General features: G+C 36.8%; 1 protein-coding gene across 7 annotated transcripts in view; it reads right to left on the bottom strand.

Moving 5' to 3' along the window:
- Positions 1–17,490, bottom strand: part of ctnna2 (catenin alpha 2) — a 701,347-nt gene that overhangs the window by 12,588 nt on the left and 671,269 nt on the right. For 6 of the 7 annotated variants that reach the window (XM_062981832.1, XM_016994145.2, XM_016994146.2 and 3 more), the window contains one exon: positions 10,215–10,358. The exons of the other annotated variant lie outside the window; for it this stretch is intronic. In XM_062981832.1, the coding sequence (XP_062837902.1) occupies positions 10,215–10,358 (144 nt within the window). The remainder of the gene's footprint in view (positions 1–10,214; positions 10,359–17,490) is intronic. 7 annotated transcript variants of the gene reach the window in all.

Below are 17,490 nucleotides of genomic sequence, written 5' to 3'. Positions count from 1 at the left end.
CATGGGGTTTTCTGAGGCTAGGAGGGCATAACTTGCTCAAGGCCACCCAGTGGGTTTTTATGGCTGCATGAGAATCCAAATCCTGTTCTCCAGGGTTGTCACACACACACACACTCTTGCTTATTCGAAAACCAAAATGGTGTAGTGACTCAATTGTTGGACTACGGCTTGAGGGAACTATAGCTTGGATTCTTGTTCAGCCATGAAAACTCAGTGGGTAACAATGGGTAAGTCACATTCAGATTCAAAGCAAAGCACTGCCAAATACTTTCTTGCTATGAAAACTTCATGATAGGGTCACTTTGTTGTTGCTGCGTGTTTTCAAGTTATTTATGACTTATGGTAACCCTATCATGGAGTTACCTTGGCAAAATTTGTTCAGTGGGGTTTTTGTTTTTCTCTAAGGCTGAGAAGGTGTGTCTTACCCAAGGTCATTTTATGGTCACTGAAAGTTGGAAAAGGTACAAAAAAATCATCATCATCCTGACAAAAATATAACCCACTTGGAAAATGTACAGCAGCTGAAAGATGTATGAACTCTTCATTCCAAATATCAGTAAGCAGAAAAGAGAAAGTAAAATAAAATTCAAATCATATCCGCATAATCACATTGGCATGGTGATGGGCACACAGGCTTAGGCATTAAAATCTAGATGCCTACTAAGGTAGTTCTGTGGCTCTTTCTAGTTCACATAGAGAGGTGTGGATTTTCTTTGGTTATTAAGTGTATAGCAAAACACATCCCAAAACAAGATGTTCTAAAACATGCTCTTCTGCATCCACCACTCTTAAAAATCAAAATATGCCATAGTGTATTTTTCCTTTAAAAACACATGTTGAGCTAAGGATTAAGTAGTTCAAAGCATGCTTTTTTGGAACCAATTGCTAAGCTTGATGTATTCACAAGTACTTATATTATACACTAAACAAGATCAGCAGAATAAGTAGACCGGCGAGGTATTTCAACTTCATGTTTAAATATGTGGGTGTTTTAAACTTTTACCACTGAAACATCATTCAATGTGTTGCTTGTGCAAAAATAAGGAGATGGGGGATGGTGGTGGGGGAAGAGAAGGGATCTATGTTAATTGCTGTAATAGCATGTTTTACGTATATGTCTTTGTTTGATGTTTTTATAGTTTTAATGGTTTTAATCTACAGTTGTATGTTTTTTATTTAGATATGTGATTTATTTTTATATATATGTAAGGCATTGCATTTTGCCATTTATTATGTTGTAAACCGCTTTGAGTCCCCCCAGGGGTGAGAAAAGCGGTATAGAAATCCAGATAATAATAAATAATAATAATAATAATAATAATAATAATAATAATATCACAGTTGTGGAAAAGAAAAAGGTTTGGATCATTGATGTTGCCATCCCAAGTGACAGTCGCATTGACGAAAAACAACAGGAAAAACTCAGCCGCTATCAGGACCTCAAGATTGAACTTCAAAGACTCTGGCAGAAACCAGTGCAGGTGGTCCCGGTGGTTATGGGCACACTGGGTGCCGTGCCAAAAGACCTCAGCCAGTATTTGGAAACAATAGACATTGACAAAATTACGATCTGCCAACTGCAAAAGGCCACCCTACTGGGATCTGCGTGCATCATCCGAAAATACATCACACAGTCCTAGACACTTGGGAAGTGTCCGACTTGTGATTTTGTGATACAAAATCCAGCATATCTATCTTGTTTGCTGTGTCATAATAAAATAATAATAATAATAATAATAATAATAATAATAATAATAATAATAATAATAATAATTTGGATTGCCAGTATTTTATAGGAGATCTTGTGTTGTTCCTCCTGCAAGCACCGGTTATTCTTTCTATGTGGGGCTGCTCTTGAAGACGGCCCGGAAACTTCAACTTGGACAACAGTCGGCAGCCACGTTATTAACAGGAGCAAATTATAGAAAGCAGACAACCCTCCTATTAAAACAGCTCCACTAGCTGCTGATAAGTTTCTGGTCCCAATTCAAGGTGCTGGTTATCACCTATAAAGACTTAAATGGTTCGGGTCCAGCCTATCTTTGTGATTGCATTTCCTACTACGAGCCTGCACGGTCTTTAAGATCTGCTGGAAAGGCCCTCCTCTTGCTTCAACTACCATCTCGAACATGGTTGGTGGGGACGAGGGAAAGGGCCTTCTCGGCGGTGGCTCCCTAGCTCTGGAACTCCCTCCCAAGAGAAATTAGACTAGCCCCCATCCTGGCCACATTCCATAAACATCTCAAAATGTTTAAATGTGTGTTTGATTAAATTGGCATAAATTGACGACTGTCCCTTTCCTCCACCTAGACCCCGTTACTGCACTTCTTCCAGTCCATTCAGTAGAGGTTTATAAGATATTGTACACAGACAACATTTTCCTTGCCCTCAGTGGAATATGTTCACTGTGCCTGACTATTAGCTATTGCTTGAGTACATTTTAATGTATTATATGATTTATGATTTTTCTTTTATGTTTTAAATGTATTTATGTAATTGTATTTTATTGTGTATTGCTGGGCTTGGTCCTCATGTGAGCTTACCCGAGTCCCTTCGGGGAGATGAGGCAGGAGGTAAGAATAAAGTTATTATTATTATTATTATTATTATTATTATTATTATTATTATTATTATTATATTATAGAGATTATGTGACTTCTTTGTTCAGACAACTTCACTGGCCACCAGAGCATTTTGAGGCTGAATTCAAAATGGATTATTTTGATGCTTGGCGAGCATCCTTTGATTTGGGCTGGTCAACAATTACAAATCCATGCAACAATAGCATTGTCTAATCCAGTGTTTCTCAAACTCTTTTCCTCCAGATCTTTTGGACTTGTTGCTGTTGTTATTATTAAAATGTAAGCTAGAATCACTTATTCTAAAAATGCAATAGCTACTAATGCAAGTGTACAACCCAATGTTCAGATGAACGTAATAAGAGCCATGCTTGTTCATATAAAAGACCTATCTATTTCAACATCATGTTATTACAGTAGCCAACGAGGTGACTATAAGGAAGGCAAATGCAACATTCCACATTCGTGGGTTTAATTAAAATTGGATCTCTAAGTCTTTCAATGTGCAGACTTTCGTAAATATGACAAGGAAGTACTTAGATATACAAAGTCATAAGAGAATTATCATTATTCTTGACCATCAGAGAAGCATATGGACCATCAATCACAAAAAATGTAAGGAGAATTTAATATTGGGATTTAGCAGGTTCTGAACTTGGGGTTTAAGCAACGCCAGGCTCCGTAGCTCTATCATGATCATCTATCAATGTTTCAACAGTCACAGTCATAAAAAGATCATGGTGACTTTTTTGTTTTGTCACCAAGAGTTTCCAATTGCTGCCTCACATTTCCACAACAGAACATAAGGCAGAGTCCCAACCAGATCCAATAACATGATTTAAAGAAACAAATAGTAGAACAATCTTCATCAGCCTAGAAAAAAAAATCCTCACATGACACTTTTCCTGGCTTTTCTGTGAAAGAGCTTTAACATTTTGACAACATTAATAGGAACCCAAGAGACAGAACAAGACCGGGAAAATTCTCTGCTGTCCTTCTTGTCTATATTTTGAATGCTGAGAGATATAAGGAGGAATCAAATGGTAATAGACAGAACCAAGACAGAGAAACGAAAAGCCACAAGCTTCACGTGTTGTTCAAAGTAAGGGTTGAGCTTAAGAAATACAGCCTGGAGCAAAAATATTTTAAAAATTGATTGCATTCCAACCTTCACTCAAATCAAAATAGAGATTTGAAACCACTAAGCCAAACCTGCTATTATTAAAATCATAAAATATTTTAAGGCCTTGGTTCTTGTTGCATAATATCCAAAACACTTGGGCAAACTTGGGCAAAAAAGGTAGGTATTTCAATTGTAGTGAAGGAACTCTTATCATCAACTTTAAGACCATAGAAAAGCCCATTAATATCGATGCACCAGTGAGCAACTTCATACTAGGGACGGTCCTGGTTAATTCTCTGCTGTTCTAGTTTCTCAATTGTTTTTAAAATGCCCATGTTTCTCTTCTTCTCCACTTTCCCCTTTCATCCTCATTATTATCATAAAATAATATATATGATTACAGTTATTTCGGAGAGTAACTATTACACACTTCTTTTGTTACTCCCCCATCATCTACCCTCTAGATTGTTTTTATCTTATGTCCCTGGTCTCCGTGATTGTATTCTTATCCTTTTCTCACCCCAAGTTTTAATTAAGTGTCTCATGCGGCCCGCCCTGTTATATATATATATATATATATATATATATATATATATATATATATATATATATTGTGTTGCAGTGTATATGATTATTTATTGTATTGTTTAATTGTATTGTGATATGTTGTTTTATATTTTGCTATATTGTACTGTTCTGGGCATGGCCCCATGTAAGCCGCCCCGAGTCCCCGTTGGGGAGATGGTGGCGGGGTATAAATAAAGTTTTATTATTATTATTATTATTATTATTATTATTATTATTATTATTGTTAATTATCATTGGGTAGATCTTCATACACAGAGAACGTTGCACTTATTTATTTGCCCTACCCAGTCTTGTCTTATCACAGTCATAAATTCCAGAGTTCCTTTGCTTAAAGAAATAGTGCTCGGTGGGTTCCTCATTAATAATATTTATGCTTTTGCTACACATTTTAAGCCCAGTCTCATATACTACAGCTGCACATTTCACAGATGAAATGCCTAGTCACAAACTTATTTGTTGCCAGTCATCAAATGATCACAAAGAACATAGAATATGAAGCAGCACAGCTTTGGATACATTTCATGACAAGATTGCAATTTAATTTGGATGCACTAGTTCAAGATGTGCAAGAGGCAGTGTGCCCAGGGTCACAATGTCAATGCTTCTTCAGTGGCACACATGTTTTCAGGATCTTGTCTGTGCAGGGATCTACGAGTCCAAATACTCAAACTAAGCCCTACACATAATGGCTCTTCATATGTGCAGATCAGTTAGAGCAAAGAAGCAGGGGTTCTGTGTATCGTTATTAAATGTATGAGAACAATGCACTCTGTGGGATTTTGACTGTGTATGTGTGGATTTCCTTGATCTGCACAGTGGACAGAAGAATGGGGTGGGAGGCTGGACAAGGAAGAGTCAAAGGATCAAACAATAAGACCAACAGCAAAAACATGATTTCCATGGGATTGCAGACCTGGAAATGATCATATCTACCCTGCTGTCTGCCGTGGCCAGAGGACTGAGGGTAAGTGCAAAGTTTATTTCTTGTATGCTACTAGCTGTGCCTGGCCACGCGTTGCTGTGGCGAAGTATGATGGTATGGGAAATAAAGTATTGAGGAATTGGTGGTAGTTAAGGTAAAGGGTAAAGGTTTTCCCCTGACATTAAGTCCATTATAAATGGGTTATATAGCTGTGTGGAAGGGCCTTGAGTCTACTTCCATATAATCCAGTTCAAATCAGATAATCTGTATTTTATAGGCAGTATGGAAGAGGCCTAGTGAGGCCTAACTGTGACTGTCCCCTGGGCTGAGTGGGTTGCTAGGAGACCAAGTGGGCGGAGCTTAGCCTTCTAACTGGCAGCAATTGGATAAGAACCATTATTCCTCTAATTAGGACTTTATTTTTCTTTTCTTTTTGTTGTATGAATGTAGAGGCATGGATGAGGGGTTGTGCTTCCAAGTTTAGTGTTTCTGGGATATGTAGTTTTGTTGTTTTGTCCTAGGCCAAAATTTCATGACCCTTTTATATATATAGATATCCCAGGAAGACCACTATAGCAAAAAGACAATCATACTTTCTGACCAACAAGTGCAAGGGTTCTTCCCCTTACCATTTTTTTTTAAATGAAGACTTGACTTAAATACCATTGAGATACCAGATTTTATTTTATTTTGGAAGCTAAGTTGGGTTAGGCCAAGTTAGTACCTAGGGAAAGGGGAATGACAAGTGATACAAAATTGTTTCGGCCAGTGGTTCTCAACCTGTGGGTCACCAAATGTTTTGGCATTCAACTTCCAGAAATCCTAACAGCTGGTAAACTGGTAGGGATTTCTGGGAATTGTAGGTTTAAGGCCATTTTTCACAAGAAAGCATAGGCAAATCACATTTGAGTATTCCTCGACAAAGAAAACTTTGTGAAATTTATGATGTTACTGGAGATTAACAGGCAAATTGAAGGTGCATGCATGGACATTCCAAGTTGTTCCTTGGAAAGAAGAATGTTTTAGCACTATCCATTGGCCAGAGGACTAAGTGTTCTACAGTTGTTGCAATTATGTAACACTGTTCCTTACCCTTTATGGTTTTAGTATTTACTGAGATTGCTCCTCTGCCCCTATTTTTGATTGCCCTTATACCTCCTTATTCAGAGTTCTATACAATTTTACCCTCTGAATGTTTAGTTATTATTATTGTCCTGGTTTTAATTCTGTTGATGTGTTTTATTGTTTTATGTAGTTATGTTTCAATTGATTGTTCTGTGCTTTAACTTGTGTTGTTCAGCTTGTCCCCATGTGAGCTGCCCCGAGTTCCTTCGGGGAGATGGAGGTGGGATACAAAATAAAGTTGTTGTTGTTGTTGTTGTTGTTGTTGTTGTTGTTATCTTGAGAATTGTTTGCTGAAAGGTGTGTTTATAGATTTCTAAAACAGAAAAGACAAGTACTGCTGGAGACTGCAAGTAAAAACAGTATATATGTTCTAAGTAGCACGTTTAGATTAGGTTTGCTCAACTCTATCATCTGGAGGGAATGTTATTTCTTACAGAAGAATCCACCTTGTTTGTCTGAGATTGCTGTCACCAGGGAAACAGCAGAGGAGAAAAAGTTCATCATTTGCAAACAAAGTATGTGGATTAGCCTCATATTAACTCATTACACAACATTCCTAGAGTTGGAGTTCACATAAAATAAGAATACTATTGTCAACATTTGCAAAGCATGATGAAATAAATACATGATTACACTATGTAACATGATTTTAGTTCCTGGGTTATAAATATCATTTCCTAATTTGTTCTATCGTAAAAAAAAAATGGAAAAGGATTATTGAACTGCAAAAGCTTTGTTTTTGTGGGACATCTTGCAACACATTTCGCTATGGTTTTTTAATGACTATCTCACAGAGTCTCAACCAATTCAACATAGCCACAAAATGAAGTTTCTGGGGTATAGCAACTACTTTCAAAGTAAGGACCACACAATTAAACTGAAAATAACAGTTTCAAACCAGGAACAGAAAAAAAATATTACATAGTGTTATGTGAGCAGTCTACCCTCCTCCCTTCCACCTTCAGTTCTATTGCTCTCCCATGGTGGAAGCCATGACTAAAAGAGCTTATTTTATGTGAGGAACTTTGAAAACTGGGGTCCCCGATTATGTGGAGAATACACATTTAATAAATTTTCATTTTCAGAGTTGTTGTTCACAGAAGTAGTGAGATTAAATTGTAGACAGAAGCAGGTAATTTTTAGCAATTCTTTCCTCACTTTAAGAACATGATTGAAAACTGAAATTTGAGATCAGAGGCTTACTCTGAGAAAGAAATACTCATGATTGTTTTTCAGGTTTTCCTGGTTACAAAAAACAGTACTTTATGTGCTGAAAATAGTATTTCTGTGCACAAAAAAAGTTTTGTTTTGTGCATAAAAATGCTGTTTTCTGTGCAAAACAGCCACATATAACTATTGTGTAGAATAAATCCTGAGGTGTAAAGATTCTTATCAGTCTAGCATTTTTCTTTTTAGGGCTTTTTTAGAGTAACCTTTTAACCATGTTTTGAATACTTTATAATATGCTTCCCATCCCTAATATCGACTCAATACCCTTTGAAAATGAGTAAATTGGATTATAGCCTCTCTGGAAAGCTAAAAACATTTCTGATTATCATCATCTTCATTATAGGAAATATTATTTTATACTAACAAGAACATAATTGGAATTCTTGACTATATCTTTCAACAGGTACATGGCAATCAAATGATGAGGGCAGATGATTCATTCCTGGGGGCTGCAGCCATCAATCCATCGAAATGTTATCAGTAAGAGTGGGTTGCCAGCATCAGGTGATCTTAGTCTATTCACATGACGCCCACAAACCATGTGGGGACTATAACAACTCCTGCTTGTCTTGCAGCAACCCAAGCAAACAGGTACAACTCACAAAGTTAGCATAGTTTAAACAAGGGGTTCTCAAACTTTTTCAGTGGCGAGGCCCTTTTGAAGAAGTTGTTTCTTATGAACCCCCCAATTTTCTATATATATTACATTATACATTATACTATATATATATATATATATATATATATATATATATATATAGAGAGAGAGAGAGAGAGAGAGAGAGAGAGAGAGAGAGAGAGAGAGAGAGAAAGAGAGAGAGAGTATATAAGGCATGGGAAAACTTTTGAACACAGGGGCCTCATTGGGTTTTAAAATTTGACAAATAGGCTGGGCCAGTAGCAGATGGATGGAGAATTTTTGTGTGAACTAATTTTAAAAATGAACAAATTCCTGTGCGCAATGCAAAAAAGAAAAAAACCAAGAACAATACAATATTTAAAATGAAGAACAATTTTAACCAACATAGATTTCAGTGGAAGACCCCAGGGGCCATCCAGTCAAACCCCCTCCGCTATGCAGGAAAAAAAGCACAATCAAAGCACCCCCTGAGAGGTGGGAGGGAAATAGGATTTTAGAAGTAAAGAGGAGGGTCTGGGTGGTGGGAAAAAGAGCCTGGGTGGCAAAGGAGGTGGGGGAAAGTGTCTAGGCCAGTGGTTTTCAACCAATAGATCCCCAGATGTTTTGGCCTTCAACTCCCAGAAGTCCTAACAGTTGGTAAACTGGCTGGGATTTCTGGGAGTTGTAGGTCAAAACATCTGGGGACCCACAGGTTGAGAACCACTGGTCTAGATAGAAAAGAGTCTGGGTGGCAAGGGAGGTGGGGGGAGTGTCAGTGTCTTGGGAGGACGTTTCGGCAGCTCCAAACTTTAATTTGCCTGCATTTCTCAGGAGGAGGAGATGGAAAGCAGCATGGCACAATGGAGCCCCTTACTATCACTCGTGGAGCATCAGGGGCTCCACAGAGCACAGCTTGCAAACCCCTGGTCTAAACCAATGAATGCAATATCACGTCTTTGTTTCATTTTTCCCAAAGAGGTTTCAGAAGTTTGTCTGAGCTTAATGTAGGTTTCCCAGTAAGGTAGAAGTTCTTTTTCACCCAAGATATTTCCAGGATTTTAAAAGACTTCTCTTAAAATTTTCAAATTTGTTTACATACAGAAGACATATTTTAACTTTAAGACAGAGTGCAACAAAGCTGTCGTAAAGGTACCACCCACAAATCCACAGATGCACACATCTACTTTTAATTTATTCCAAAAATTGTTAGAACTTGCTACTGTTTGGATTAGGAGTTGGAAATATTACTCTTTTGGATTATAATTTCTAGCTCTACTCGCTCAGCAAACATGGCTGTTATCTGCGCTGAGTGATGGATTCTAGGACTTGTATTTTGAAAAATAGTTTTTCCAAGCTTTAGTGAAGAGTGATTACAATCAAGCTAGTGGTTTAAACATTTTTATACATTATAAATGGTATGAAAAATTCTTCAACCACTACCTAGATTTTTTAACAATTAGGGGAATAGAATTTTAGAAGTCATACAGAAGAAGATGCAGATTTGCTGAAGGTATACATGCATATTTGCTCATCAGTAGCTGCACTAAGGTACAGCTCTTTGTTTTTGGAGCAAAACCACTGGGTTTGGAGCTCTGAGATGAGCAAATGTATCACCTTCTTCTTGCTGATTATAGAAGCTGAACCATTTGAAGTGCTATTCAGTTATTCATTCAGGTGTTCCTAAGAGATATATAAAGGAGTGTAATACAGCAGCACTGCTCTTCAAGTAGCAACAGAAACAGTCCAGGAAAGTCATATGATAGGTCTCAATACAATCACTCATCTTGACTTCTCAAGAATCTACATAACCTCCACAAATAGTGGAAAGTCTCTTTTTTCAGTTGGTTGCTCTTCACGAGAAGATATCAACCACAAATGGCATTGGTCAAAGTATAATACCCCACCTTCATACTTTCATTATGGGTATCTGAAAGAGAGCTAATATCACTCCCATTTTAACATCTCCCAACCTCAAAACCACTTCAGCTCAATTGAAAATGTAAATAGATTAGAAACAAAGTTACTCACCATGGAAGAGTCACCGCCTCCATTTGCAAGCGTAGCTCCCTCAGCACAGGTGGGTAGGTGGGTAGAAAGTTGACTAGCCCTGCCCCCATCTATGACATCGCACTCTACCTCATAAAAGGTAGAGAAAGTGCTCTGAACTCCAGTCTGATTTCCGAGAGATACAGAAAAGAGAGAGTGAGAGAGAGAGCAAGAGAAATATTGTGCCCTATTGCAGAGAGGAAGGAGAGAAGGGCCAGGGACACGTGATTGTGTGCTGAAAGAGCTAGGCTCCGGAAAAGTAGCCAGGGATCCTTTGGGGAGGAGTAATCCTGTTCTGCTATTTCCTTCTCTTGCTCCCTTAGCACAGCTAAGCCAAGGAACAATGAAGGTGTGTTATGGTTCTAACATGAAAGTGAGTTGGGGAACAAGCTGGTGCTGCATTAAAAGCTGGCTTTGTGTGGAAAGGAAATGGAAGGATTGGGAAGATGCTATCCAGCAATAGCCAATCTGCTTGGACGTAAAGGTTGTCCAAAATAAGAGATAGCATTGCTGTGGTTCACACTAGTCACGTCTCTTGGTATACTTCAGGTGGCAAGGTGGTGTTGGAGAGCTTGCTTAGGAATGTATGTACAGTAGAGTCTCACTTACCCAAGCTAAACGGGCCAGCAGAACCTTGGATAAGTGGTTATCTTGGATAATATGGAGGGATTAAGGAAAAGCCTATTAAACATCAAATTAGGTTATGATTTTACAAATTAAGCACCAAAACGTCACATTATCCAACAAATTTGACAGAAAAAGTAGTTCAATATGCAGTAATGTTATGTTGTAATTACTGTATTTACGAATTTAGCACCAAAATATCATGATATATTGAAAACACTGACTACAAAAATGCCTTGGATAATCCAGAACCTTGGATAAGCGAGTCTTGGATAAGTGAGACTCTACTGTAATTCTGCTAATCTTGTATGAGATTAGTACTGACATGGTTTCTATATTTAGTTTAAAATCTGGAACACTGGATTTTGATGAGTCTCGTGTGTATATGTATCGGAGATGAATGAGACCTATGCGTATGGGATGCATGCTCTGCTTGGTTTCCATAACACTCAAAGAGAACCTTAATTCCAAGAAAGGGTAAAACTTCGTATGGGGTTTTTTTTTTCTAAAGGTGAGATGTGGCTACTGCTAGGCTGTCCTGAGGGAGTAATTGAACAGTATATACTGATTTATAAAGCACATGTCAAATATCTAGGAGATGTGAACAAAATGAGATAGAGATAACCACTCATTTTAGTCTAGAAGTTAGGTCCAGTGACATTTTTTTCTAGGATGAAAACATTTTTCCCAAGAAATATACAATTCCTAATAAACAGAATGGAAGTCAGAAAACATTTTTAAAGAGAAATCCTTCAACGGAAATAGAATGAAAAGCTAAAGCACTGTATTTTATAGTGCAATATTATTGGGAGAGTGAAATAAAGATTTAGGGCTACGGCCTGTTTTTCATTGAACCCTAATAGCAAATTAGACATAATACTGATTTTGGTTTGGAGGAATAATATTTTACAATGAAAAACTCATTCAAAGAAGCCCTAAGGAAAGAGAAGTATAAGTGGATTCACCTATAATTTCCTATTGTTGTGATAATACTCCATATGAGATCCACTGTTGTGACCACTTTTATTTTTAGGGTTGTATAACACTAGCAATATCAGTACCAACATTATTTGTAATGGTGATATTGCATTTTCCACTTTTTTGTTTTAAATATGTTTTAAACTGTTTAATTGCTTTTAACAAATTGTTATAACAACATGGATATTAGATTATTTAATGTTGTGAGCTACTTACACTAGCTGAGATGCATAAGTAAATCACTCGATAAAGTTATATTTATTAAAGTATTATTATGCCATATTTTTAATTCATGATTAATTTAGTTTTTGTATGCTTATTATTTAAGTAGTATTGTGTTTCATTTCTGAAAAATACAATGGCCTGTCAAGATAGTTTCACTAAATTATTGGGAACCTCAGAGGTTTTGATACAGGTTGAGTATCTCTTATCCTAAACACTTTAGGCCAGAAATGTTTTGGATTTTTTAAAATACTATTTTACTTTTTGGAATATTTATATTTGCATATATATTCATAATGAGATATCCTGGAGATGAAACCAAAGGCTAAGTACAAAGTTCATTTATGTTTCATATACACCTTATACATATAACTGGAACATAATTTTATACAATATTTTCAATATTGAATACATTGAAAAAAGCAAAGGTTTTCTTATCTCAGTCATCCATGTGGACAATTTTGGATCCTGAAGCATTTCAGATTTTGAACATTCTGCATAAAGGATCCTCAACCTGTTTATCAACTTATATAATTTCGCCAATATAAAACATTCATTTTAATTTGGCAAAATCATATTAATCTTGATCAGCACTCTGCATTGTGCTCGCTAGAGCTACCATCACATGACTTACCAGATAAACATGTTTTGCATTCACTCTGGCATTTCAGTAGGATAAATTAAATTATATTTTAATATTGGTTTTTTCTGTTGTTATGGAGAATTTATCATGTATATTATACATGAAACCCTACTAAAGAGATTTTATGAAGGGCAGTAAACATATAAATGGGTGAATGCTCGATCTTGTTTATAACTTGTATGTAACCTCAATGGTTATACAATTATTTGTCTTGTTACTATTCATCAATTTATATTTTCCAAAAAAAAATAATGGTATCATTTCTTTATCTTTACTGCAACTAAATTTATTGTTACTACTGTTTATTGCAGAGGCATTAAGAAGAATCTGTCTCACTTAACCTAAAGAATCACAGATCTTACACAGCAAAACAGAATGATATAACCCCAGTGAAATCAATGGGGATATGATGTTTATATAGCTTTTCCAAGGGTGTTTGGCTTGAGAATTCGGACAGTTATTGATCATAATGGATTCTGCAGGATTACTCAAATTGTTAGGTTGTGACATGGAGAAGAATGGGAATAACACAAAAGATGTACAGCACTACAATACAAAACCAATGAGACATAGGACAGATTCAGATTTAGGTAATCCAAATAATATTCATCTGGATACAATAACTCTCTTGTATCTACAGGAGATATGTTGCCTGGTGGGCTGTGATTACCTAATGCTGCAGTTATAACACAAAAAAAAGCATTAAATTAACTTATTTCTGGTCCTAGCCTACCATAGAGATTTATTGGTGGATCTGGAGATTTCTAGAGAGGTATTCTTTCAAGGAATTTGCTAGTTCCTCCAACACTACTCCATGAAATCCCTTGGAGAAGCTATCAAATTCCTAGCAAAACTGTTTTTTTCATTGTTGAAGATAAATCAAACCAAGAATATGGGTTCTATGGTTTAGGGGGCTCTTACAGTATTTCATAAAAGCTATATTTAAGTATAAGGGAACAGAAACAAGCAGATCAAATACTTGCTTATGTATAGCATGAATGCACCTGCACGTTTGTCCACTTCTAAAAGAGGAAGATGCAAGTCCACAGAATGTCATGGCAGGATTTCATGTCATATCTTTAATATTGTTGTGCATGAAACGATGTTTGTGTACACTGAAGCATCGGGGAGCAAAGATGTCACCATCTCAGACCATTTTGGATTGTTTTGGATAAGAGATGTTCAATCTGTATTTGATTTAGGTGTAAACATATTCATTGTTCATGTATCAAGCTTTAATGTTCTCATCTGAAGAATTCTTGGAACTAATTTAATGCTCACTTTGCATTATGAGTTGCCATATTTTTGAGGAAATACCAGTGATAAGGACATTTTGCTTACTCTTTGATCCTCTTATATTTCTTCATTATGCCTCCTAGTCTCTTTAACCTAGGGTCTTCTTAATCCTGTGTTTTAATGTGTAGTATCTTCTTGGTGGGTTTTACAAAACCTAACAACTATTGTCAGTAGGCTCCTTTCTAGAGGATAGTTAAGAAGAGTTTGATGAAGTGCCGTAAACTGATTGGAAAAGATCTGAAGAGACTTCACTACCTGTTAGCAATGATAAGGCCACAACTGACAGCCTACTTGAGTCTCTCCGCACAGGAGACACAATTTGTTAGGACACAAGATGGATGTTAAGCAGGATACCAAAGCTGGAGGGTAGGATTTAATGAATGAGAGACAGAGAAAGAATGAAACGGAATGACAGAGCATTAGGTTGTATTGTGAGTCAAATGTATAATAAAATAAAAGAGTTGGAAGGCGTATATTTGAGAACAAAGGGAATTACGCACAGAAATATGCCAATGTCGAATCAAGCTAACCTAAGCAATCAGGAAGGTTGATCAAATAGAAATTAGATCTAGGAAGGAAATTGATTCCCTTTCTGTGTGCAATCCATTTGAAGCTGAAATTTCTTCAGGCAAGTGGATTAAGAATGGTAACTTAGAAGAAGTTGTTGCGCCTTCATGTTTTGAGGTTCCATCCCATTCATGTTTTAGTATTCTGAATCTATATAACTGATGCGTGATCTTTTATTCATTAACATGTCATTAAAATACCTTTAGCTTGAGCACTATAAGAGTGGGCAGAATTTGAGTGAAAATTAGAAGACAAATCAAGACATGGTTTACAGCATGCAAAAAGTGTAGAATTAAGATTTCTTTGAAGAATATAAGTCATGGAAGTACACTGTTGTTTAGAAGAGTAGTTGTTGTGATATTGCACTATTACACGTAACAAAGAAAAGAGGAGTTGAAGTTAAAGAAAGGTAAAAAGCACCACACTCCAAGGAAGGAACATAAAGAAATATGGAAAATAGTTAATATTCTTTCTGGTAAGAGATCTTGCTTCCACCCAGGAGATTAGGTTTTCTTGATAGATTATACTGAAATTCCTCTCCTTAATGAGAAGATAAGCAGATCATGGATTTAAAACTGAATTCTAGGCAAATTGTTCATTGTTGGGTCAGTATAAACACACAGATTCCAGAAGAGCACTCATTGTTGGGAGTTGTCATTCTTCTGTCTTTCAAATTGTATGTGGATTTGGGTGAACAAAGTGCTATCATTTCTCATATTTTCCAGCAACACAGTAGGACATTTGAACACACAGTGCACACAGTGGCCACCAGTTCTGTGATTTCAACAACATTCAACACCATGTTCTGTTTGGTAGTATACTTCACACACGGTGCTTATTTTGGCAAGATTATTTTCATATCTGTCCCAAACTGATAACACATGACACTATCTAAACTGCAGAGGCCTCGCTTCCATTTAATTTCTTATGTGTTGTTCACTCTGTGGTAACTTCTGCAATTGCAAAACAGCTTTGGGGATTTGTTCCAGTCACAGCAATTGCCACAAAATGAATTGTCTACTAGTTTCCTCAATCAGTTTCTTCTTACATTGACACAACTACACAGAGAAACAAGACCCCTTGTGTAAACTGACTATAAATGTATATATTGGTGTGACAGCACTCTGTCTCTATTTCATTAATCTTTTCTGGTGGCCCCTTTGAACAAGACAATGTCAAAACACTATCTCTTTGGTACCGTGTGGATGACTTTGAAGACCAATGAACTAGCGATGTGTGGACATACTATAATTCAGCTAAAGTATGCAACATAAGGGCAAGAAAATAGATTAAACTCATCCCTCCTTTTCCAGCCCCAAAAGATCAACAAAGGGACACAGAACGAAAAACGAAGAGTGTAACCCCTCCACGTTTCAATAAGGGATTGATCTCCCATTTTATTAAAAGTATTTTGGCAAGATGACCCATATCCCAACAACAACAACAGCAACAAACATATTTGCTTTCTTTTTTTAAATACAGTTGGTCTTACAGTCTCCATGTCTGGAAGACTCCCAATGAAGTCATAAATAGTGTTCCGATAGTAAGAAGGCTGGTAAATGTAGCCAAAAGTAGACGATTGACAAATTGATCTCATTTAAGTAAACAAAACTACACCACTTTTAAGTGGAGAATGAAGCACAGAAACAGAAGTGCAATTTCAGTATAACACATGTGACTGTTAAAGAGATGTCCTGTGTTTAAAAGAACACGACAACTCTATTTAAATGGTTGTCTTTTTAAAAATAAAAATAGCACTTCAGTTTCTAGTGCTGAATAGATTTTTCAATAACTCTGTGTAATAATCCAGCTGTTTCATTGGTAATCATCCCTAAAGCCTCTTGAATAAAGTTATTTTCAGCTATTTCATGTCTTTATTTTGTATATCATCCCCTTAATTTGATAATAAAACTCAGAGGGAGTCTCTAGGGTTACTGACAATTGCCATTCACAGAGAAATTATGCTTCTAATGCTTTTCCACTTAGCCTTCAGTCTTGGGGAGTTCAGATGTCACCAGCTTTCCCCATATTCACAACAAATGTGGATAAGAAGTCAAACAGCATCTATATGCACACAGGTTTGGCCAACTAATAGATGTAGATGTGACTGCTGATTACATTCTCCAGCCACCATGCATTAACAAGAAAAGGACTATATGCACATAGGTTGCTTGCAGGCTACCATAAAGGTATTGGCAGCAATACTAGAACAGGGAGTATTACAGCACTCTCTTCTTCCATACCGAATGAACAGTTGGTGGATTATTGTTCAAACACAGTCGATAGTCTCGACATTCAGCTTATTCCTACTTGATATAGTTAGAATTTGCCCATCAAACTCCAAAACTACTGTGACATACCCTAAAGGTTCAAGGATTACTTTTCTGGAACCAAATTAATCTTGTTATTGGCAATTGTCACATCCCTTTATGTAATTTTTGATTTATAATAACACAACCCTTTGCAAGTTTTCTGAGAAGGTTTGCCATTGTCGTCTTCTTAAGGTTCTGAGAGTATGGCAATGCCCAAGGTCACCCAGTTGATTTCCTTGGTTAAGTAAGGATTCAAACTCAGGTCTCGCAGAATTCCAGCCTATCACTCAAACCATATACTAAACTGGCTTAGTTAATCCAAGCCAGCATTTTATTTCGAACAACGTAGAATAAAATTTGGAAGATGCACTTGGGAGACAGCCTTCTTCTCCTCTTGGTAAGCATCCAACATTTCACAATCCATGGCCTACTGTCTCTCATCTATCCATCCCCTTCTGTTTCCCCTTCCTGACTGGAGCATAACCAACATTTAGATGTTTCCCAGAAGTACCGTATATACTTGAGTATGAGTTTTTCAGCCCTTTTTAGGGCTGAAAAAGCACCCCTCGGTTATTTTCAAGTGAGGGTCTGGCTGGCTTATATTCTGTTCAGTTTA

This window comes from Anolis carolinensis, chromosome 5 (genome assembly GCF_035594765.1).
Source record: "Anolis carolinensis isolate JA03-04 chromosome 5, rAnoCar3.1.pri, whole genome shotgun sequence".
NCBI lineage: Eukaryota > Metazoa > Chordata > Lepidosauria > Squamata > Dactyloidae > Anolis > Anolis carolinensis.
This window is presented reverse-complemented; position numbering and strand designations above follow the sequence as displayed.